The sequence below is a fragment of the Hipposideros armiger genome, unplaced genomic scaffold (genome assembly GCF_001890085.2).
Source record: "Hipposideros armiger isolate ML-2016 unplaced genomic scaffold, ASM189008v1 scaffold_371, whole genome shotgun sequence".
In the NCBI taxonomy this organism is placed as follows: Eukaryota; Metazoa; Chordata; class Mammalia; order Chiroptera; family Hipposideridae; genus Hipposideros; species Hipposideros armiger.
In genome coordinates, this window is record NW_017731721.1 from 1,053,617 (window position 1) to 1,077,320 (window position 23,704).

At 41.8% G+C, this 23,704-nt stretch overlaps 1 protein-coding gene and 1 pseudogene across 1 annotated transcript; both read right to left on the reverse strand.

Moving 5' to 3' along the window:
* Positions 1 to 7,506: 7,506 nt before the first annotated feature.
* BCDIN3D (BCDIN3 domain containing RNA methyltransferase) lies at positions 7,507 to 12,341 on the reverse strand. The gene is given in 3 exon segments (XM_019662259.1): positions 7,507 to 7,868; positions 7,871 to 8,441; positions 12,086 to 12,341. Coding segments are annotated over 3 exon segments (873 nt in total). The 5' UTR covers positions 12,320 to 12,341; the 3' UTR covers positions 7,507 to 7,800.
* Positions 12,342 to 14,649: 2,308 nt separating this feature from the next.
* LOC109393250 (60S ribosomal protein L13a pseudogene) lies at positions 14,650 to 16,303 on the reverse strand (annotated as a pseudogene).
* Between the last annotated feature and the right edge of the window lie 7,401 nt (positions 16,304 to 23,704).

Genomic DNA, 23,704 nt, shown 5'->3' on the forward strand with positions numbered 1-23,704 from the left:
CAACATAATGGTCAGTGGTATATAATGGGGGTGGAAAACCAACTTTGGGACTTCGGTATAATTTTTTTTTTTTTAGCTGAGCCATCCTGCCACCTGTTGGCAGCTCAGCGGCAGCTCAGCTCAGGCCGTACTCGAACCGCTGTTGCTCAGAGATCACACTCTTGAGCGAGCTCTTAACCACCTGAGCCACTCGGCCGGCCCTGATATAATTTTTAATAATTTAAGTGAATAATACCACTGAGGAATGAGAGCCTCATCAAAGACAGAAAACGATTATGGAGCAATGTTAGCTATTCTCTCACCTCCTGTCAGTGAAGATGGCATAGCATAGAGAATCTGCCAAAATCTGAATGCCTAAACTTTCACATGTGCAAGAGCCTTTAAGTAGGGCAGGTACTTGCTCTGATAAGTGCAGATGCTCTGGCTGTGTTTATTAAACAAGGATAAACAACTAAATGAAAAGTAAAAAAATCATCTAGATCAGCGGTTCTCAACCTGTGGGTCGCGACCCCTTTGGGGGTCAAACAACCCTTTCACAGGGGTCGCCAGGTACTCGTATGTGGGCGTATCTGCATGTGAGCTTGGAGATGAATAGAGGAGCGGTGTCTTGGTTCCTAAGACCATCGAAAATATGTGTTTTCTGATGATCTTAGGCGACCCCTGTGAAAGGTTGAGAACCGCTGATCTAGATGGTCTGTTTGCTTCCAAAAATGTAGTTATTTGGAAACATCCAAAAATAGTTAGAAATTCCTGGCAGATTCTTAAGATTTATCCACCCCATGGCTTTGAAATGCAACAGATACATGGAGTTTTATAGGACTTTTTAGACTTAAGAAAGGATCATGTCTAAGTTTTGTTGTAAACCAAGAACTCCCTACTGATCCCTATTCAGTAGATGTTGGATGATTGAATGAATAAGAATTAATGTGTCAGGATTCCAAATATGACACTGTCATCAAGAAATAAGGTAAGAGGGGCCGGCCGAGTGGCTCAGTTGGTTAAGAGTTGGCTTAAGAGCACGACCTCTGAGCAACAGGGCCGCTGGTTCGATTCTCACATGGGCCAGTGATGCTGCGCCTGAGCTGAACTGTCGCTGAGCTGCCAACAGGTGGCAGGATGGCTCAGCTAGTGTAATAACAAGACTGCCTGTTCAATGGTGAGCTACACCCACCAACTGAGATGAGCTGTATGAAATACACACCAGATTTTGAAGACAGTATAAAACAATATTGTAATATATCTCATGAATAATTTTTATACTAACTGCATGTTGAAATAATTTTTGGATATATTGTATTATATTAAAAATTTTTAAAGTATATCCAGGACCATTCACTATTCTTGTCTTTCAAGACGTCTGTGCCATACTTGGTGTTGGCTCCGAAATTAGGCTGATTTGTGAGGATAAATATGATGATCTTTTCTTGGAGCCAAAGATATTTTGTCTCCAAGGGCTCTCATAGGTCATTATGCAATCATCACCTTCTTGGTGTCAGGGCCTCATATTTACGAGCACTGTTTACATCTTCTTTGAAACTAACTGCTGCAGACTTGAAACAACGGTTCCTCCCAAACAGGTCAGGTAACTGCTCAGCCAATAGAAATATTACCAGGGAACAGGTCGGGTTCAGATGCTGAAGCATCTCCCAAGGCTTTTAATGACTGGATTCCTCGGTTAAGCATGTAGATTGAGCCCTTGCCTGTCCTTTTGGCTACTGGGGCCATTTTCTGCCATGAGGGAATTATTTGGGACAGGTGCCACTTGACTTGTAGCCTTGTCTCATTGTAGCCAGAGCCCTGTATTAGTTTCCTGACCCTTCTGTAACAAATTATCACAAACTTAATGGTTTAAAACAACACAAATTTATCCTCTTACAGTTCTGGGAGTCAGAAGTCTAAAAACAAGGTGTTGGCAGGGCTGCATTCCTTCAGGGGATAATCTATTTCCTTGCTTTTTATAACTTCTAGAAGCCACTTGCGTTTCTTGGCTCGCAGCCCTTCCTTACATCACTCCAACTCTTGCTTCTGTCATTACATCTACTGTGGTCAAATCTCCCTTTGTCTTGCTCTTATAAGGACACCTGTGCTTACACTTAGGGGCCATCCTGATAATCCAGGTTAATCTCCCCATCTCAAAATCCTTAATCCTTAGTCAAGACCCTTAACCCCCCCATCTACACATTTGTACAGATCTACAAAGTCCCTTTTGCTATCTAAGGTAGCATTCACAAATCCCAGAGACGAGGGATGTGGACATCTTGGGGTACCATTACTCAGCCTGCCACAGCCCCATATATATTTCTTCACACTGCCTTGGTGAAGGGTGGTAGAACACCCAGCAGGGTCACAAGGTTTCAGTGTTCTCAAATTAAGATCTACAGAGAAGCAGGTAAATTCAGATCTGTAACTACTGTGATCATTCTGAGATGATTATAAACTGGCCTCATTTCCATTAGCAACGATCACTCCCTCCCTGCTTTGCTTCCTTTAAAACGCTCTGTAGTGCTGAAGCTGAGCTCCTTATTACTTCCTCATCCTAAAAAACAAATTACTAGGACTGTAATATCCATGTTTTCTAGAGATGAGGTGCTTTTCTCATAAGCCTTTGCTCTAAGAAGCCTAGCGTGATCTGTGGCATGCTTACAGGATGTAAGAGCACCTTATTTTTAATATTCTATATTCTGCAAAATACCTTCACATCCTTTAGCTTACTTGGGCATAGGAAAAGGATATGTTATGTCAGTTGTACAGATGAGTAAACTGAAGCTCAGAGAGGTTAAATGGCTTGAACAGAGTGGTCATAGAGTGAGTCGTTAGCAGATTGATTCAAACTCGATGTTCTTCCCACCGGGCTCCCATCAGACTCAATCCGAGGAGGCTGAGGAGCTGTTGGCCTTGGAATCCCTGCCTCCTGAGCATGCAGCAGATTGAAACCCACTTTTAGGAGGTCCTACCCAGGGGTCAAAGCTAGAGGCAGGTGAGAATTTCAAAAATTCAGGGGAAGGCTAGGGTTGCTGGCAAATCAAGGGTACAGTGAGAGGTAGTTAGCACTGAGGGAGACTTAAGAGGGCCTAAGTCGGCTACATGTGGCTGCCAAAACTTTTCCAAAACACCCATGAGGACCAAGCATGTTTAACTGGCAGTTAGCAGCAGCGGTACTTGACCTAGAATTAGATCCGACTTCTGTGAGAGGAATTCTAAGAACATCAGAGATAGCCAAGAGTGGCCTGGCTGGGATTCTTATTCCCAGGTCTGAACACATAATTTGAGGAAGCACGGTAACTCCAAAGCCAATGCTCTTTCACACTGGCTCTCTGGAGTCTCTTCCCAATCTTGATTTCTGTGACATCTCAAGGCACAGCAGCCAAGGCCCGGACTCTGCAATCATACTGCCTAGGTTCAAAGCCCAGCTCTGCCATTTACTAGATATGTGACCTTGGGAAAGCCACTTAACCTGTGTTTCAGGCCCCATGTTATAAAATGGGGATAATATGGGTCGCTGGTTAGCTCAGGTGGTTAGAGTGCAGGCTCATAACACCAAGGTTGTCAGTTCAATTCCCACATGGGCCACAGAGCTGCACCCTCCACAACTAGATTGAAGACAACTACTTGACTTGGAGCTGATGGGTCCTGGAAAAACACAGTTCCTCAAAAAAATTTCTTTAAAATAAAATGGGATAATAATATCTACCCCATAGGGTTGTTTCAATGATTAAAATGACATTGTCTAGTACATGGTATTAATACTATAATATTTTATTTTTTTTCCTATTTCTAACCAGTCCTCTTTTATTTCTTCCTTTTTTCCTCATTCAAAAACTATGAGCTGCCCTCAGACCTAGGATCTGGTCACCTATCATATATACTTATTTTTTGGAATTCACTACTCATTAAATCTCAATCACTCTATATGGCTTCCATATTTTAATATCCAGTCTTGATCTGCTGTTCTCTCCTAATCCATCAACAATCAAGGCCTTGAAGACCAGCACTGCCCAGCAAACTTTCTGCAAAGATGGAAATGTTCTGTATTTGTGCTGTCCAATAAGGTAACCACTAGTCACATATGGCTACTGAACACTTGAAATGTAGCTAGTATGACTGAGGAGCTGAATTTTAAGTTTTATTTCATTTTCCCTAATTTAAATTTAAATAGAAGCACCTACCATATTGAACAACATAGGTGTAGGCCCTGGATAAAGCACAAGACTCTAGGCCACTGAAGGTTTTTAAGAGGAAGAGGACACTGGCAGCAGGGCAGATAGGACTTGGGGGTGGATGACAGTAGCCCATGGTAGGCACCAGCCACATGGATGGAATGAATGGGAGTTACATGTTATTAGCAGAATTTGTTGGACTGTGTGACTATTTCAGTGTGATGAGTATAAGTGAGGAGAGTCAACTGAGGTTTGTAGTTTGAGCAACGGCAGGATGCCACCACTGAGGTAGGATTCATTTTAGAATGAAGGTAATGAGTTTGCTTTGGGGATATGTTGAATTTGCGGTGTCTAGGAAATGTCTAGATGTTATGACTACAAAACAGGAAAAATATTAATCTGGAACTGTGGAAGTGGGGATACCAATATTCTTTGGGGTTATAGCATACAGGTAGATGTTAAAGGTGTGGGAATGGAGGAACTCACTCAGGAAAAGTATGTAAAAGAGGATGGAACCCTAATTGTGGTCTGTGTCTGTTTGTATCAGAATTTCAGGTGTTTCTTAAAAAACAGATTCCTCATTGTGAATGTATTTATTACCACAGAATTGTGCACTTAAAAATGGTTAAAATGGCCAATTTTACAATACATATATTTTACAATACGTATATTTTACAATAAAAAATGCAAAAAAAACCCAAACCGAACCAAACAGATCCCTAAGCCCCATTCCTGACCTGAATAACTATGTTTCTAGAGATGAATCTAGGACCCACCAGGTAAATGAAAAGTTGAACCAATTGCTTAAGGGGTAGCGAGAAACTAAGAGATAGGAAGAGAATAATGGGAAGGAGGTATGGTGGAGAAACTAAGGGAGAGTGAGGGGTTCAAAAAGGGGTCAGGGCCGGCCAAGTGGCGTGTTGGTTAAGAGCTGGCTTGGGATGCCAGAGGGCCCCGGTTCGGATCCCACATATGAGGGCCAGTGACACTGCCCTCTCCAGCTAAGATGCTGAACAACAGCTCAACCTGGAGCTGGGCTGCTGTGAGTCACCGGCGACGGCATAGGTTGCAGCCCTGCTGTAGTGGGTTGCCATGGGCTACCGTGTGTAGCCAGCAGCCAGCGTGAGCTGCGGGCAGCAACTGCAGTGAGTGGCTGTCCAGAAGCCGGCGACTGATCTGCCTCGCCCAGAAAGACAGCAATGATGGTGCCAACTTGGGCCAGTGAAGCAACGTCCTCCACAACTAGACTGAAGAACAAAAGGACAGCAACTTGTCTGTCCCCCTTCCCCCAATTCCTAATTTAAAAAAAAATCTAAAAAAAAAGAAGGGGTCAATAGTGTTGACCGGTGCCATTGCTCAGGAGGAAGACTGAAAAGAGGCCACAGATTTGGCATTTAGGTAGTTACTGATGAACAGGAAGTGAGGGAGCAGAAGCTTTGGGGTCTATTCTTTCAAAGGACTTGCTCACATTTAGTGAAGAGATAGAGGGAAATATTGCATAACCTTCAGGAGGTAGGACACAGGAAAAAGTGGTGATTTTGAAGATGAGAGAGAATTGAGCATGTTGGTAGGTGGACAGGAAGGAATCAATGAGGCCAAAGAGACACCAAAGAGATCCTCCATAAAGCACAATTTGGGAGAGGTAGTAGAGATTGGGATCAAGAACTCAGGGAGAGGTTATTTGGGTAAAAGCTCACTGGGAAGTTTAGAAGCGAAAAGGAGGGAAGATGAAGTTCAAGACTGAAGGCAAGACTTCGTGACACAGCAAACAGGAATGGCACTAGTTGGTTGTTAGGTCATCTACTTAGATTAATGGAGCAAGGATAGTCAAGAGCCAGTAGAAGGGTAAAAAGCTGGAAAAGTCACTGAGATAAAAGTGATCAGGAGCAGCAACATAAAAAGATTTAAAAGTAGTACTGGAGTCTTATTGAGATTGAAAAGGCACCAACACAATTAGCCTGCACAAAATAGAAAAATTGGTTTTTCTAAATGAAGGTTTTGGTACCTCTTTCCTGTTGTTTAGGGACAGCAGAGACCTCTGCTCTCTCTTGCATAAAGTTCAAATTCCTTAGTAGGAGCGTTTACCTAACTTCTCCATTAATAGGTCCAATGTCTAACTGGAAGTCTAGACTCTCTTGTTCCCTGCTTCTTCTATAACCTCAATTCAGAAAATAATAGGATCTTAGGGATTTTGAAGCTTATCAATCCAATCTCCCTTCTTAGCTAGGCATGTTTTGTTTTTCTATCTTCTCTTCACCAAACAAATCTTTCTCCATTTTCCACTTTCCTTTGGACTCAACTTATGGGTGTTTTAAAAACCAAAACCTGATAGACATCAGCAACACCTATCCCACAGCATTTATGCTATAGTCATCCAATTGTAGACTACATTTTATGCATGTTTCTCGGCACATACTCCCACCCCATACTAGTATGTGCCCTCCACCTCCATACTGGTGTGCTTTGGCAGAGGATGCTGACCAAAAAAAGTCCTGAATTAACTTATTCACTGGCTTGTTTTCTGTTCTGAGCTTGGGTGAGGTTCATTTTCTTGAGCTGAAACCTCCCTGGATAGAGCGGGTAAAAGCAGTTTCTTACCTCTCCCAGATTGACAGGGCATTCTCAACCACACTTGTCACTTTTTTTTTTTTTTAATTTGGGGAATTGGGGGAGGGGAACAGTGTTGGGGAATCAGGGAAGGGGAACAGACAAGTTGGTGTCCTCTTGTTCTTCAGTCTAGTTGTGGAGGACGGCGCTTCACTGGCCCATGTTGGTATTATCATTGTGCTCTTCCTGGGTGAGGCAGGTGCTTGCTGGCCATTGGACAGCCGCTCACACTGGCTGCCAGCCACTCACGGCAGCCCAGCTACAGGTCGAGCTGTTGTTCATCATCTTAGCTGTAGAGGGCAGTGTCACTGGCTGTCATGTGGGATCCGAACCGGGGCCCTGCTGTTCAGAGCTGGCATCCCAAGCCAACTCTTAACCAAAGCACCACTCGGCCGGTCCTTATTATATATAATTATGTGTATCATATACAATCCCACTTCATTTCATTTGTGCCAGTTGGATTTTGGGTTCATAATTTAAATCTTTTAAATGCCAGCCAATGCATCTTAACTAGTATCTGTAACTGATGTGCTGAGCCTGGTCACGCTGACCTACTCTGGAAAGATATGGTGTTTCTCCAACTAACCCTCTCCTTTAGCCAGGCCAGTGACTCGTCTCTCCAGATTATAGTGAGGTTTTGCTTGGATGCAGGAGGAGAAAGACCAGAAGAAAACTGAAGAAGCCAGATCAGATTCAAGGGGCCAAGGGAACCAATACATTCTAAGGCTAGCTTGGTCTTTATAAATAACCACCAAAAGCAGCCCCGTCCATATCCCAGCAAAAGGATCACTTTCTTTAGCCATCTCAATCCAATAGCTCAGGTCTTTGCTCCATAGGTGCACTCTTTCAGGATCATCCCCAACAATGGGGAACAGATAGAACTGATTCTTTCAATTGCATGTCTTGGACATTTTGCCAAAGCTTCTGCTAGGTTTTGAAGCAGCCTAACTGTTAGGGAGTGAAGGAGAATGAACTTAATTTTCAGTATAAAACCCTTTCAATATCTCTTTCCTGGTCTTTCTGCCCTCTCATCTCACTATCTCCAGAATGTTAATCTGTTCCTTGCTTTCCCTTCTTCTATCAGTGATTCAGGGATTGGATGATCTCTGTGGTTTGTCTTGCCCTGAAGAGCAGAAGGCTTCGGTCCCAGTTGGTATTGCCAAAGCAACATACTAATTCCATGCCATGGTCCTGGGTCAAGATCTTCACAATCTGACTGGCCATATCGCCTCGGATGGCAAGGGAATGGAAGTGGTCAAAATCATGGAGGCCCAGCTTTCGGAGACGTCTTGCAGCTGCCCGGTAACACTTCCACGGCTGTGGCTCCACAAGGAGGTAGCGACAGAGGGAGGAAAGGTGAGCCAGGAACTCCCACAGGCCATGGTCCCCGTGGTTCAGATGAATCCACATGGTTATCGACATGCAGAAGCCAATGTCAAAAACTGAGCGTCCAAACTGGCTTAAGAAGGAGCTCAAGAGAACCTTCCGGCTCCTTTGATTCATGAAGTCCAGGGTAATAAAAGTCAAGGCATCAGGAAAAGGGCATTCTTTTTCAGCTCGCTCCACCAGGGCTGGATCTATGTCGCAGCAGAGGAGACGAAATTCTCTTGAGACATCTGACCAGTTCTCCCCATCACGTAGGGAAAGGAAGTGTTTGTACAGAGCCACACTCAGATCCTAGAGGAATCCAAAAGAGCTTTGTCATTGCAGCTTTCAATCAATGAATGGAAGAGAAACTTATCTCTTATTGAGACTGTCACTTACTCCTGGCTTTAGAGGGAGACTTCTAAACTATAGCCTAGGGAGGTTGCCTCCAACTTTTTCCAGAGCAGGCTCTCGGCGCCCTCCAGGGGTGATAGACTGTAATGCATCATCTGTGTACTTGCCTGACTGGTGGCAGATTGGGTTGCAAGGTTTTAAGTTATAGATGCAGGAAAGAAACTCAGAGTAGTGTTTTCTAGCTTAAGTAATATGCTGGTAAACTTGCTATCTTTTTCTTTTTTAGGTATCTCAGACCCTGGGGAGGAGAAAAGTGTTCCAGGGGCATAACCAGTGTTTCTTACCATGAAGGTGAGGAACAGAGCTAGTACCATCTTATAAAAACCTGCTTCTCAGGCCTATGGGTGGGAAAGTGGATTCCACAAAGTCCTCATCCAGCCTTCACTCTACAGCTTCAGTTTTACTACCGTATTTGCCAGCGTATAAGACGATTTTTTGGCCCTGAAAAACATGCCTCCAAGTGGGGGGTCGTCTTATACGCCAGGCACACTTCAGATAGACTGCCCATAGTGCTTGCCCCGTGCCATAGTGTCCTCCCGATGCCCGCCCACTTCATTCCACATACCGTTCAGGCATCAGCAGCGCTGCTGGGTGTATGCTCAGCTGTTATGCGATTTTGCTGTTATGCGATTTTACCACACTCGCAAAATCGCACACAGCCGACCATATAACAAACTCTGTATTTTGAGTGGAAATGTTAGGGGGTCGTCTTATACGCCGAGTCGTCTTATACGCCGGCAAATACGGTACCTGTCTTATGCTTCACCACTCCCTCTGGGACTTACTCTGCTTCTGCATCTATTACTTCCAAAAAGTCACTGCTGGTCTCCTTCTTCGATGATTTGTGATTCTCACCATCTTAGCTTTTTTTTTTTGACTCTTAAACAAGTCACCATGCCCTTTCTCTAACTTTGATTTCTATAACCATTATAACTAATTCACATTCGTGTTGTTCTATACATTTTTTTTCAAAGCATTTTCCTATTCACTCATTTGCTCTAAGCAACAATTCTGTGAGGAAAATATTTATGTCTTTTTGCACATGAAGAAAGTGTAGATGGAGACCCAGATGTCCTACAATAGTAGCATGAATAAATAAATGTGATATATTCCTTAAGATGGAATACTAAATAGCAGTTAAAAATGAAGAAATTCAGCTCAATGCAGCAACGTGGATGATTCTCACAAATATATAACGCTGAGTAAAAGAGCAAGACATAAAATACATGGCAAGCTTCCATTTATATGAAGTTCAAAAATGGATAAAATGAAACTGTTGTTCAGGAATACAAAAATAGTAAGCTATAAAGAAAAGCAAAGAAACAATAATAATAAAAATCAGGCTAGTTGTTACCTCTGGGTGGAGAGGGGGGTTTATGAACAGGAAAAGGCGTATGGGGGACTTCTGGGGTGCTGTTTTATTCTTGATCTGAACAGTAGTCATAAAGATGTCTGTTTTATAATAATTTGTAAAGTATAGATTTGTTTTATGCAGCTTTCTCTATGCAGGGCACAGTTCACAAATAAAAATTATATTTTAAAAATCTATGGTTTAGAGGCTAGTGACTCACTTGTCCAATGTCACATGATTAGTACACAGCAAGAGTTAGGGTACATTAGGTTCTTTCATTCTTTCTTCTTACTCTTTAATGGGCATACACATCACCTAGGGATCTTGCTAAAATAAAGGCTGACTTAGCAGATGTGGTGTAGGGGCCGAGATTCTGTATTTCTAAAAAGCTTCCAGTCATGCTGATCCTGTAGTTCAAGAACCACACTTTGAGTAGGCAAGTCCTCTACTGAGCTGCGTAATTTTCACCTCAACTCTCTATTTGCTTGTTTGCTGTCTCCGTCATCCTATCTAATCTTGGGTGTGCCCCATGTTTGACCAGTAATTTTTGTCACATCAGTCCCTCCTCCACCACATCTCTTCATCCTCTCCACCCTCAAATCCCCAATCCTAGAGTCCCCTGGAAGCTTAAAAAAAGAAAATACAGACTCAGTACAGAATCAGGATCCCCCAAGATCCTGATCCAGTAGGTCTAGAGTGGGGTCTAAGAATTTTTTAAATTTAAACAAAGCACCCCATAAATCATGGCACATCTATACAATAAAATATTATGAAGCTGCTACAAAAATGTAGTGACATGAATAATCTCCAAATTATTAAATGAAAAGTGCAAAATAGTGTGCTGTTTGTAAAACTAAAAGAGAGGAGATATTTATACAAACATAAATGCTTGTATACACATAGGAGGCATACCTGAGAAATTATAAATTGCAGTTGCTACTGTATAGGGCAGCGGTTCTCAACCTGTGGGTCGTGACCCCTTTGGGGGTCAAATGACCCTTTCACAGGGGTCGCCTAAGACCATCGGAAAACAAAAAGATATTTACATTACGATTCATAACAGTAGCAAAATTACAGTTATAGAGTAGCAACGAAAATAATTTTATGGTTGGGAGTCACCACAACATAAACTGTTTAAGGGGTCGCGGCATCAGGAAGGTTGAGAACCGCTGGTATAGGGGGAAAGGAAGATTTAGGGTCAGGAGTAAAGACTTGCTCCCTAAATGTACAACCAGGTTTGGGAACCACTGCCCTAGTTAAGTACAACTATACCCTTGCCTCTAATGTGTACATATACTACTGTCAATTTTAAAATTCCTGTGGTTTCTGAAGGATTTTCATGAAATCCTAAGCCTTAAGCCCAGCCTCTCTCTTTTCTATTGCTTTCCCGCTCTGATTTCCTATATCATCACAGTGGAGAAATGTTTGCAGGAGACACCTAGACACCCACCCATCTGCTCATTCCAGCTTTGAGTCTGTATCCAAATGTCCCCCTCCCCTTTATCAGCTGTGTCCCTATAGCCTTCAACCCTCCACCAAAGTCTCTTCTGTGGAAGACAGCAACACAACCAAATTCTCCACACGCCCTCCCGCTCCTGGAGGTGGAATGAGAGCATTCATTTTTGAGGCATTTGGTGTCAGAGACATTTCGCTATTTTGCATGTGGTTAGACTATGACCATTATACGCCTAAGAATACTTTGCGGTAAGAAAACGTGGCAATGCCTTCCTCCAGCAGGATGCTGTATTTTCCTCCTCGATCCTGCACACTCTACTCCGTCAACTCATTGCTTTGTAAATATATATCCACTCGACTCCAGGGTCCGTCCTGCACTGGATGGCACACGAATATTAATTCCAGGCACGATTCTGTCACCTCTGACTCATCTCTTCCAGTAAACCAATCCCAACCCCAAGCTCCCAAACGTAGGTCTCCGGGAGCCCCCTCTCCCCAACCAGGTTGCCAGCCACGCTGGACAGGAGGCGAGCGCCGGAAACCCAGTACGGTGGCCCTTCCCACGCGGGGTTTGGCCTTGAGGCAGCGGAGGCGGGGACGCGGGAATTCGGAACATAGCCTTTAAGCTCATTTTGGGAAAGTTGTGTGAGGTCACGCCCAGGCCAGAACCCCAGTGGACATGGAGGCAGCCAACCACTGGGCTCCCCGACCTCCGATCCCTCTTCCCATCACTCACCCCGGAGTTACACCCCACGTCGAGCCCCAGAATCGGCTTCGTCTCGGGACCCTGAGGGAAGAGCCGGCGAAGCAGCTCTGGGGGCAGGAGGCGGAGCCGTTGCTCTGGAGGGTGGAAGCGGGAATACTGAGGGAAATTTCCGAACGGGGCGGCCCCGGGTTCCAGAACTCGCGGTTCCTGTTCCGCCACGGCCTCTTCAGCGCCCCCAACGCTCTGGTCAGTGGACGCCGCCATTAGCCTCAGTCTGGCCTCTGGGTCCCCGCGGAACCGGAAATCGGGAACCTGCGGCCCGCGGCGCCAGCGCGCCTGCGCTCAATGGCGAAGGTGCGTGGGTATAAAAGCGGCAGTCACTGAGCAAGCGCTGACACCTGGCGTTTGCCTTATGTTGTAGCGTCTTCACCACAACCTACGAAGTGGTTAGTAATGTTAATCCCATTTTACAGCTGAGGAAACCAGCGCTGAGAAGTTAAGTGACTTAGCCCAAGCAGAAATATTGATAGTTTCAACTTGTGCTACCCAGAACAAGGAGTTTGTTGGGATCTTGGAAATCAGTTTTGGTCCAACTTCCTTCCTTTGCAAATGTGTAAAGAGAGGTCCAGAGAGTAGAAATTATTTGTCCAGGGTCACACAGTGAAACTGTGACACAGGAATTTGCACCCAGCTCATCCCATGTTTCCAGGAAAGGGTAGCTAGGAGCCATCTGTCCCTTGAGGTGCCAAAAGACTCAGATGGCCCTACCTGCCAGATGGGACAGGTGCACCAGGCAACTGTAGACTGTGAGCTTCTTGAGAGGCAAGGACTATGCCTTAAGAGCCAGCAGTTAAGAGTGCTTAGCAGGTGCCAGACACTTTTCTAAGCCCTTTACATGTATTAGCTCATTATGGGCCTTGTCAGGAAAGGACCATTACTTATTATCCTTTTTATGTATATGAGGACATAGGGGCACAACAAAGCAACTTGTCCAAGGTTGCAGTTAGAAATGATAGTATCAGGATTTGAACCCAGGCACTTTGGCTCCAGAGGGTGTGCTTGCAACCATTATGTTATTCTCAGCCTCGAATCCCTTATGCCTATTGTAATGCCACAGCCAAAGATGCTCAGTAAATAGTGTTGAATGAAAACTTAATATTGTCACCGTAAGAAACGTCCAAACCTGTAAAGAAGTTTAAAGAGTTTATTTGAGCCAAGCTGATGACAATCGCCAGGAAGCAAAATCTCAACGGATTAAGAAAACACTCCAGAAAGTGGCAGTTTTGCAGCTTATTGTATACATTAGACTCAAAGGGGGAGATGTAAGGAGGGCTACATGAAATTCATTGGTGGTAGATTAAGGAGGTGGGAGAAAGCAAAGTGGGGAGCTCTCTGGCATTGGATAAAAAGTAAAATAGAGAGACAGATACTTCTTTTACACTAGTGGGCACAGGATAATTAACAATTAACATTTTACAACACACAGAGATAGTATTTGGGGAATGAGATAACAATGAGGGGTTCTATAGTCTGGTGCTCTGTGTGCAGTGGGTTGTGCCTTGAAAAGTCTGGGGAAAGGGATTACTCTGACATTTCAAGGGTATGTTATCTTAGATGCAAAGAGACAATAGACAGGCTCACTTAAGGTAAAGATTGACCTTTGTCAAGGAAGCTACGGGCCAAGGATGTGTCTAGCAGGCATGACCCGCTTTTAGTTAAGAATTTTTATGTTCAGACCATTCTATGTGGTTCATTTTGGTTTCAGAGTTTGTAGATCCTACCTTGCGAGCCTACCCTGAGCTTGTCAGGTTTAGTATGTGGCCTCTTTTTCATCTACAATATCAAAAAGGCTCGTGGGAAATTTGGCTATTCATATTCAAAGGAATGAAAGTAGACCCTTATCTTACACAAAAATCAACTCAGAATGAATTAAAGACTTAAACATAAGATCTGAAACTGTATGACTCCTAGAAAAAAAATAAGGGAAAGGCTTCATTGATCTTCTCAATGATTTCATGGATATGAAAACAAAAACGCAGACAATAAAAGCAAAAATAAACAAGTGGGACTACATCAAGCTAAAAAGCTTATGCACAGCAAAGGAAACTATTGAGAGAGTAAAAAAGGCAACCTACAGAGTAAAAGAAAATATTTGCAAACCATATAGCTGATAAGGGATTAATTTCCAAAATATACAAGGAATTACTCCAACGCAATAGCAAATAAACTAATAACCTAATTTTAATGGTGAAAGGACTTGAACAGACATTTCTTCAAAGGAAAACATACAAATGGCAACAGTATATGAAATGATGCTTAATGTCACTAATCATCAGGGAAATACAAATCAAAACCACAATGAAATATCACCTCACACCTGTTAGGAATATATATATATATATATATATATATATATATATATATATATATATATTAACAAGTGTTGGCAAGGATGTGGAGAAATTGGAACCCTTGTACACTATTGGTAGGAATGTAAAATGGTGCAGCCCCTACGGAAAACAGTGTGGCAATTTCTCTAAAAAATTAAAATAGAACTACCATATGATCTAGCAATCCCATTTCTGGGTCTTTATCCAAAAGAATTAAAATCAGGATCTCAAAGAGATATTAGCACTCCCATGTTCATTGAAACATTATCACAATAGCCAATATGTAGAAACAACTTAGATGTCCATTGACAGATGAATAGATTTTTTAAATGTGGTATATACATACAATGGAATATTGTTCAAGGAAATCCATCCATATGTAAAACATGGATGAAGCTTGAGGATTTTATGCTAAGTTAAATAAGCCAATCATGGAAGAACAAATATTGCTCAATTCTACTTATGTAAGTCACACTTGAATATTACTTTTTTCTTACACTTTTGCCTGTATATACTCTTTGATTGCTTCTTCATATGGCAATGATTTGATACTACTTTATAGAGAGGACTACAAAGATAACTCAGTATTTTCTTAGCATGGCAAATCAAATTGTCTTTTATTATTTGATCATTTAGGAACGTTTCAGGTTCACAATTTATTACTGGCAATGTAATGTAAATATTTAAGTTTGCTATCAAATTGGGAAAAATCTTGATCATATTACTTTCATCTATGAGATATAAGATTCCAGAGCTTTCAAATTTTCCTGTACAGGGACTAATCTTAGATGTAGTATTTGAATTAACTACATTTACTAGCTGATTTGTTCTTGAAAACCTCATTATAAATGGTGTATTATGAGTTTTTTATTATCTGTGTTGATACCAGTAATTTGTGTCAAGTCATCAAAAAATATAAAAAGATTGGAATTTTGATAAATTGTGTTTTGAATAGTTTCCATCAAAAAAGAAAAGAATGCATGGTACATTTATAATGATATATACTGTGTTATTGAGTATATTGCCAACAGGACAAAACTTCTTTTGATTGGATGTCAATAAGGACAGAATTGTCTGTTTATATTTTGCACAGCTGATGACTGAGGAATTTTCTTCAGACAGCTTTTGACTTCATACATTTTCAAAACTTGATTCTCCTCCACTCCCACACACTTCGGGCATTAGGTGCTGTAGGAAATGTTTAAATCTTTTTCTTAATTTTTACTTTTTAAGGAATTAACAGTCAATTTTATTGGGATCAGACTAGGAGTCCATGGGTCTTGAGAACCTCTGTGTATCTGTCAATTTTCTTGTCCACGATCTCTTCTGCCTCCGTAGCCTCATGAGATGTTTTTTCTTCCGGTAATGGATATTGGCTTTTTCCTTCCTCTTTTCCTCCTGAGTGGCTGTAACTGCCTGGTACTTCCAGCCAACCTCATGAGCCAGGCACCCCTACACGGTAGATAGACTTTCATGCAGGCTTCAAAAGGACACACTTGGGGTCAGCAAGAACCACCATTTGATAGGGTGGCAGCATCCTTTCAAACACCTTGAGGCTGGCCAGGGCAACCTGTCCTAGCTTGATCTTGTCGGGCAGCATACCTCGCACAGTCCGCAAAAACATACGCCTGGGGGCCTGGAAGTGGTAGCGGCTGCGGCATGGGTTGGTGCTCATCCACTTGAGGAGGAAGACCAGGTACTTCAACTTGTTTCTGTAGAAATTGCCAGATATGTTGATGCCCTCACAGCGCATGGCTACCACCTTCTGGCCCAGCAGTACCTGCTTGGCAACGATGGCCGCCAGGCGGTCCAGGAGATGGCCTCAGCCGCCGAGCACCAGGACCTGCCTCTCCGCCATCCTCAGCAGCCGCCTAGGGTAAAAAAGCAGGAAACATTTAGATCTTGATTTGAACTCAGACGTTGCCCCTACAGGTCACTATTCCAGGTGAGTCAGCAAGGTAGGCAGAGATCCTGTAGCTCTCCTATCCTTTATCTTGGTAGTGGGTTGTAGCTCAACTATGCATGGACGTAACTGTGAACCATGTGGATAGATCCTAAACAGAGTGTACCCCCAAATAAACTTCCCATTAGCTGGATTCTAAATATGCCCATGGCCCTTATAGTGCCATCTAACACAAGGGAAAATGTGAAGGGGGAGAAGTTGAAGTGAAAATAGACAGCAGTCTTAACCAACTACAGTTAAAATATCTTACTTTTTCAAGTTTTACAAAACTAATAACCTGTGAACACGTTTCTAAGGCCTTGGAAGGGTTCTGTGTGTAGTGAGGACCGTGAAGCTTGAGCCTCATTAGCTTCATGGTTAAATCCATCTCTTCTCTGCACAGAACGTGTACCCAAGCACAGTTAAAATGAAGAAGTGTATATAGACTTGGAAATATCCAAGGTAGGAATGATTCACAGTCTAATGGCTCCTATGGCCTCCCCAGGAACCTCGTACAGCTGACAACCTGGCCCATGCTCCAGACCATCCTATCTTCCTCCCATCCCGTCCCTCTCTAACCACTCCCCAGAGCCTCTGCTCAGTCCCTGATCTCCCACCTCGCTCACTGCCTCTAGTTGGGGTTCAGGGGAATCTGAACTGAGGAGTAAGCAGGAATCTGTGTGTATTTTTGAATATTGAAGCTCTTTTCTTACATAAACAATGTTCCAACAAGGAACTTGTATCTGGACTTTTGGAACACAACCCATCTACAAATGGAGAATTTACTCTTTATTAAAATAGAGAAATTCTGCAATTAGTCCTTGTAGAGTTTTAAACCACTTGGAAATAATAATCATACAATTTATAAGTGGATCGTTATAGCCAAAAGGCCACCATTCTAAACCCCTCATTTTCAGATGAGGAAACTGAGATTCAGGAGGTAAAGGCAGTTTCTCCAAAGATGGAGTCAGATTAGTCAGGGTAGGCTAATTGCTGTAACAAACAACCTCCAAATCACTGTGGCTTACCACAGTAAAGGTTTATTTCTTCCTCATGTTACAGTCCAATGTGAGTCAGTGGGGAGTGGTGGTGGGGGGGAACGGAGGCAAGGGAAGGGAAGAGCCATCTGCTTCTCAGAGACTTCATGGACTCATCTAGAACCTCTGCCTTTCCCTGCTGCCCTGGAGTCCTCCAGTGAGTCCTCTATATGTGGCTGCAGATGAAGGAGGAGAGAGCTTGTAGAATCTCAAGGGATGATTTTGGGGCCAGGTACACAGGAGGCATTCCTTACTGCCACACACATTCCATTGGCCAGAACTCAGTCCCATGGCCCACGGATGCAAGAGTGGTGGGGAATATAGTTTAGTAATGTGTCCAGGAAGAAAAAATAACATGGGTTTGGAAGAAAAAGAACTAGCCTCTGTCCAGGAAAGGTGGGAGAGGAGGAAGAGAGTAAATATTTGTGAAATATTAGCCAGAAGATTGGAGCTGGGTTTTTGTACATTAATTCATTAAGTCTGGGATAAGCTTCAGATTCTTCTTGTTCTCATGTTAGTATTTTATTTTATTTATTTTATTTTATTTTGCCTTAGTCCCAAATGGAAGATAAAATGAAAACAAGGATATTTCTCATCCTTTATCTCTCTCCCAAGACACATTTTATACCCCAAGGGACTCATAAAGAAAATAGTCTACCTTCACTAATTACTGATGCAATGGAGATGTACATGAAGATCTTTTGGAAGACTTTCTCTAGCCTACCCTCCACAACCTAAACCATTTTCCCTTTTGAAATTCCACAGGACCTGCAAATGATTAACAGCTAATCCTTTCATTTATTTTCAGAATCCTCCCTGCTTTTTCCCTCTGAAATACATCATTTTCATTATATCAGTTAGGGTTCTTGGTTGCAAGCAACAGAAACTGACTCTGTTTGACAAACAGAAAAGGAGCAAAAAAGGCAGAGATGGAAAATAGAAGACAAAAGATAGAGTCCAGCCTAGGAGGTCTGATAGCCACATAGTAGGACTCCCAGAAAGGGAAAGCTGAGGAACTATCAAACTATTTACCAAAGAACTATCAAAGAAATCAAAGGACTGTCTAAGAAATAATTCAAGAAAAACTCCCAGAACTGAAGGGCCTGTCCGGTGTTGGGTATAAAGGATAAAAATAGTCCCACAAGACACAACACCATAAAATTTCAGAACATTGAGGATAAAGAGGAAATCCTATATGTTTCTAGAAAGATTGAAAACAAAAGACTTCATACACAGAATCAAGAATCATAATAGCACTGTATTTCTCAACAGCCACACTGGCAGCTAGAAGGCAATAAAACAATGCCTTGAAAATTTTGAAGGAAAGTTTTTTCCAATCTTTCATTCTATACACAGCCAAATGATTAAATGCAAAGATAGAATGAAGATATTTCCAGACATACAAGAATCCGAAAATATTATCTTCCATAAACTCTTTCTCAGGAAGCTATTGGAAAATATTTTTCACTAAAATGAGGTAGGAAACCAAGAAAGGGAAGTTCACAGAATCTAGAATGCAGGTTTTCAACAGAGATGAGGGGTGAAGGGAATCCCAGGATGGAGATGAAGGAAGATTCCCGGACAATAGCTGCCAGCAGATCTTTAGAGTAAACAATGCAGGTTAGAGAAGTCAGGTGATTCCGGAGAGAGGAGATGGTGTCAACAAGATGAAATTGATAGGATATCTAAAATATTTGAATATATTGAAAGGATATTTACCCACTTAGAGGAAGGTTAAGAAAAAAGTTAGTAGTAAGGCCATAGAAAATTAAGCAAATGAACGAACAACTAACAACAATAATTAACCTCCAGAAAAGCAAAATGTTGTGCAAGAAAGGTGAAGTAACCCTTGTATATTACATAGCTCAGTGGCCAACAGGGTTTACAGTCTTAATAATGCAAACATTGTATATTGCTCAACCCACAATTATGGATATATCCAAATCAGAAGGACCCCGGGGGTTAGTGGGAAGAGGAGGAATGTGTGTGTGTGTGTGTGTGTGTGTGTGTGTGTGTGTGTGTGTGTGTGTGTACTCTTGATTTCTCTCTCTCTCTCTGTCTCTCTCTCTCACTCTCTCCCATTTTGTTTTTAACCCTTTCTGATTTTTTCTCTGATGCTCTTCTATTTTAGTCTTCAAACTAATGTATTTCTCAAGCTTTCAATAATGCACATGTATTCGTTTTATAGTCAGCGAAAAGACTAATACAGGTTATTACAAAAAAAAGAAAGAAAGAAAGAAAGAAAAGGTTGGAACCCTGTCTGCAAGCATTCTCAGCCTCCCTTCTTAATTCACCATGGACTTAGCATCTGTGAATTTTTCTAAATGCTATTTGAGCCTACTTATGTTTTCAGCACGTACCACTGGTTAGGCATAATGAGTTCCACAAGGTCACCCTGCTGTGCAAAGTTTTCTTTCATAGAATCATACAATCTTACATTTTCATTTGTCATCTTTCAAACTCAAGGGATTTCCTGAATTCAAACATGTTATAAGGTGAGCCCAGGACAAGGTGGCTGAGGCAAGGTCTGTGAAGGAGAGCAGTGGGGGGAGGACTGGGCTTCTTGGGAGGCAGAACTGGTGGCGAAGAAACCAGGAAGGAGTGGCCTGGGAAGAAGAGATAAAGGACTGTCTCCTGTTAAGGGCGCCAAGGGAGAACAGATCTGACTGTGTCAGGCTCCGTGTGCCTACAGAATAAAGTCCAAAGTCCTTAAATCAGGGCCTCTTAAATGCAAACGAATCACCTGAACCTCTTATTAAAATGCAGATTCTGATTCAGGGTGTCTGGGGTGAACCTGGGGTCTGCATTTCTGACAAACTCTCAGGTGATACCAAGGCTGCTGGCCCATAGAGCATGCCTCAGTGCCTAAGGTAACCTATAAGGTCGTCTAAAACTGACCTTCTGTCTGTTTCTTCAGCTTCACCTCCTCAACCCCATTCCAACGTCTCTATTCCAGCCATGCTGAGCCATTTGGAGTTCCCTGAATGTGCTGGGTGAGAGCTCTGTGTCTTTGCACATGCTGTTCCCTGTGCCTGGACTTTACCTTCCCTCCCCTCACCCACAACTACTCTCCTGAAACCCAGTTTATGGGTGTTCTCTTTTGTGAAGACATTACCACCCACTGTCCTTCAAAAATAATATTTCCCTCTCTCTATCTAGATGTGTTGAGTACTCCCTTTACCATACAGTATTGCAATTTTTAAATTTACTATGAACTTGTTGAAGGAAAAGACCATGTCCTGTCTTTGTATCCCCAGCATCTGGCATGGTTCTTGCAGCTAAATAAATGCCTCCTAAATGAACGAATGCTTGTTTTATAAAAAAGGAATAGGTTCCCAACAATGTATAGTTTTACACAGAGGACAAAGAAATTGAGACTCAGGAATAGATATTCAATGTGCCAGGTAGGTGATACTTGGTAACTGTCACTACTGCCAGCTTTCTTTCTGTCCTTCCCTTTTTCCTTCTTCTTTCATAACATCCTTCCCTCCTTCTTAACTTTTTCCCTCTATTTGTTTTTTGTTTTTTTTTAAAAAAGATTTTATTGGGGAATTGGGGAAGGGGAACAGCGTTGGGGAATTGGGGAAGGGGAACAGACAAGTTGCTGTCCTTTTTGTTCTTCAGTCTAGTTGTGGAGGACGTTGCTTCACTGGCCCATGTTGGTATTATCATTGCGCTCTTCCCGGGTGAGGCAGTCGCTCACCGGCCATTGGACGGCTGTTCACAGCAACTCACAAAAGCGCACGCCAGTTGCCGGCCAACCCCACTGCAGCCTACGTTGTCGCCAGCGACTCAGGGCAGCCCAGCTCCAGGTTGAGCTGTTGTTCACCATCTTAGCTGTAGAGGGCGCGGCATCACTGGCCCACATGTGGGATCCAAACCCAAGCCCTGCTGCTCAGAGCTGGCGTCCCAAGCCAACTCTTAACCAACGCGCCACTTGGCTGGCCCTTATTGAATTTTTAAACTTCCCTTTACAGTACGTTTTATTACACAGGTTATGTATTTTTCTCAGTATAGAAAAATTAGTAAGTCTAGATAAACCACAAGAAAAGACCTAAATAAAGTCTTACCCACCACCTGAAGATAACTGTAATTAACATTTCAGGGTATATCCATATAGATTTTTCCTATGCATAAGTATATATAAAATGTATGTGTGTATTTATATATACTTAATTAATATTAAACAAATTAATGTTTTTAATATTATACAAATCCTTTAGAGATAGCACCAAAAGCCTACATTTCAGAACATTTTTGAGGAATATAGGCCAGTTAATTTGTAGAATATCCTTCAATTTGCTTTTATCTAATGTTTCCTCATGATGACTCACATTTTGCATTTTTTTTTGGTAAAAATTATATAAGTAGAGTGTGTCCTTCTCAGTACATCACATCAGAAGGCACATAGTGTCAATTATTTGTGATATAAATGGTTTCACTTTTTTTTCTGGTAGCTCGAAAAATAAAAGTTTATTTCTTGCTCACATAAAAGTCCGGAGCTGGTATTTTTGGCTGCCAGGTGGCTTTTAGGAACCCAGGTGCCTTTCATTTTGTGGCTCCCCCCTCCTAGAGCCTTGAAGATCTCTGTATCCACCCAACAGCTTAGGTATAAGAGAAAAATGATGTAAACTGATTCAGGATTAAGGTGGAATCTACCAGGTTTCTCTGCTGTAATGCTATTATATTTCCCTTTGTAATTAAAAAAATCTATGAAAAAAAATCTGTGCATGTGAAAAGACACTAAATATCACTAATCATTAGGGAAATGTAAATCACAACCACTGTGAAACACTACATCATACCCACAAGGATGGCCAAATCACAAAAGATAGACAATAACAAGTATTGGTGAGGATGCAGAGAAATTGGAAGCCTCATAACTTGCTGGTGGAAATGTGAAATGGAAAACAATTTGGCAGTTCCTCAAAAGGTTAAACATGGGTATCTATGACCTGGCTATTCTACTTCTAGGTATATACTCAAGAGAAATGAAATCATATGTCCACACAAAAACTTGTACACAAATGTTTATAACAGTATCGTGCATATAGCCCAAAGTGAAAACAACCCAAATATACATCAATTGATGAATGGATAAACAAAATGTGGCATATCCATACAATGGACTAGCACTCAGTCATAAAAAGGAATGAAGTACTGACACATGCTACAATATGGATGACCCTTGAAAATATTATGCTAAATTAAAGAAGCCAGTCACAAAAGACCACATATTTGTGCGATTCTATTTACAAAAAATGTTTAGAATAGGCAAATTCCTACAGATAGAAAGTGGATTAATGATTGCCAAGGAGTGGAAGGAATGGGGGACTGATTGCTTGCTAATGGAAGGGGCAAAAATGTTCTACAGATTATGGTAGTGGTTTTATAGCCCTTTGAATACACTAAAAAAGACCCCCATTAAATTGTGTATTTAAAATGGGTGAATTACATCTCAATAAAACCCTTTAAAAGAAAAAAGTAATATGTGTAGGGATAAGGTGAAACTATATAAATATTCTGTTCCTTCTCAAACTTTCACCTAATAGTTTGGCATCTTTTGATTCTTGCCTGAATCAATTATTATTCTGATTATTGCAAAAAAATTAATTTTCTAATTCTATCCATATATTTTTTTCTATATTTATTAGTTGGCACTTTACTTAAGGAAGAGCCATAAAATGTATTTTAAAGTTAAAAAAATGTGATCATATTTATACTTTACCTAATATTTGGTAATCTGCTTTTTAATTTAATATTATGCAATATTGTGACTATGTAAATATTTAACCATATCATCACTTTTAATGGCCACTTAATATTTCATAGACTATGCATATCACAATTTGTTAAATAGTCCCTTATTCTTTGGGTGTTTTCTCCCTCGCTTCTCTATCTATAGAAATGCTTTGTATGCAGGGGGTGCTGTGTTACTTATTCTCTCGTCAGAGCCCCCTAACTATTGCCTTGCTCCTTTCCCTGCTCCACCTGAATTTATACCAAAACCGTGTCAAAGGCAAGGAGAATGTCTCTCACTGCTCCAGTGTGACGTGTCTCCTTCCTAATGCCACCCTTGGACCCAAGTTCCCCAAAGGAACTTGGTAATATAATCATCGCCCCCATGCACCTTCCAATCTCACTCCCAGTCACTAACTTGTGTATAAACTTGGACAAGTCACTACACCTTCCTCTCCTTAGTTCCCTCTTAGGTACAATAAAAGAGTGGATTCATTCATTCCTTTCTTTATTTATTCAAAAGTTGTTTATTGAGACTATG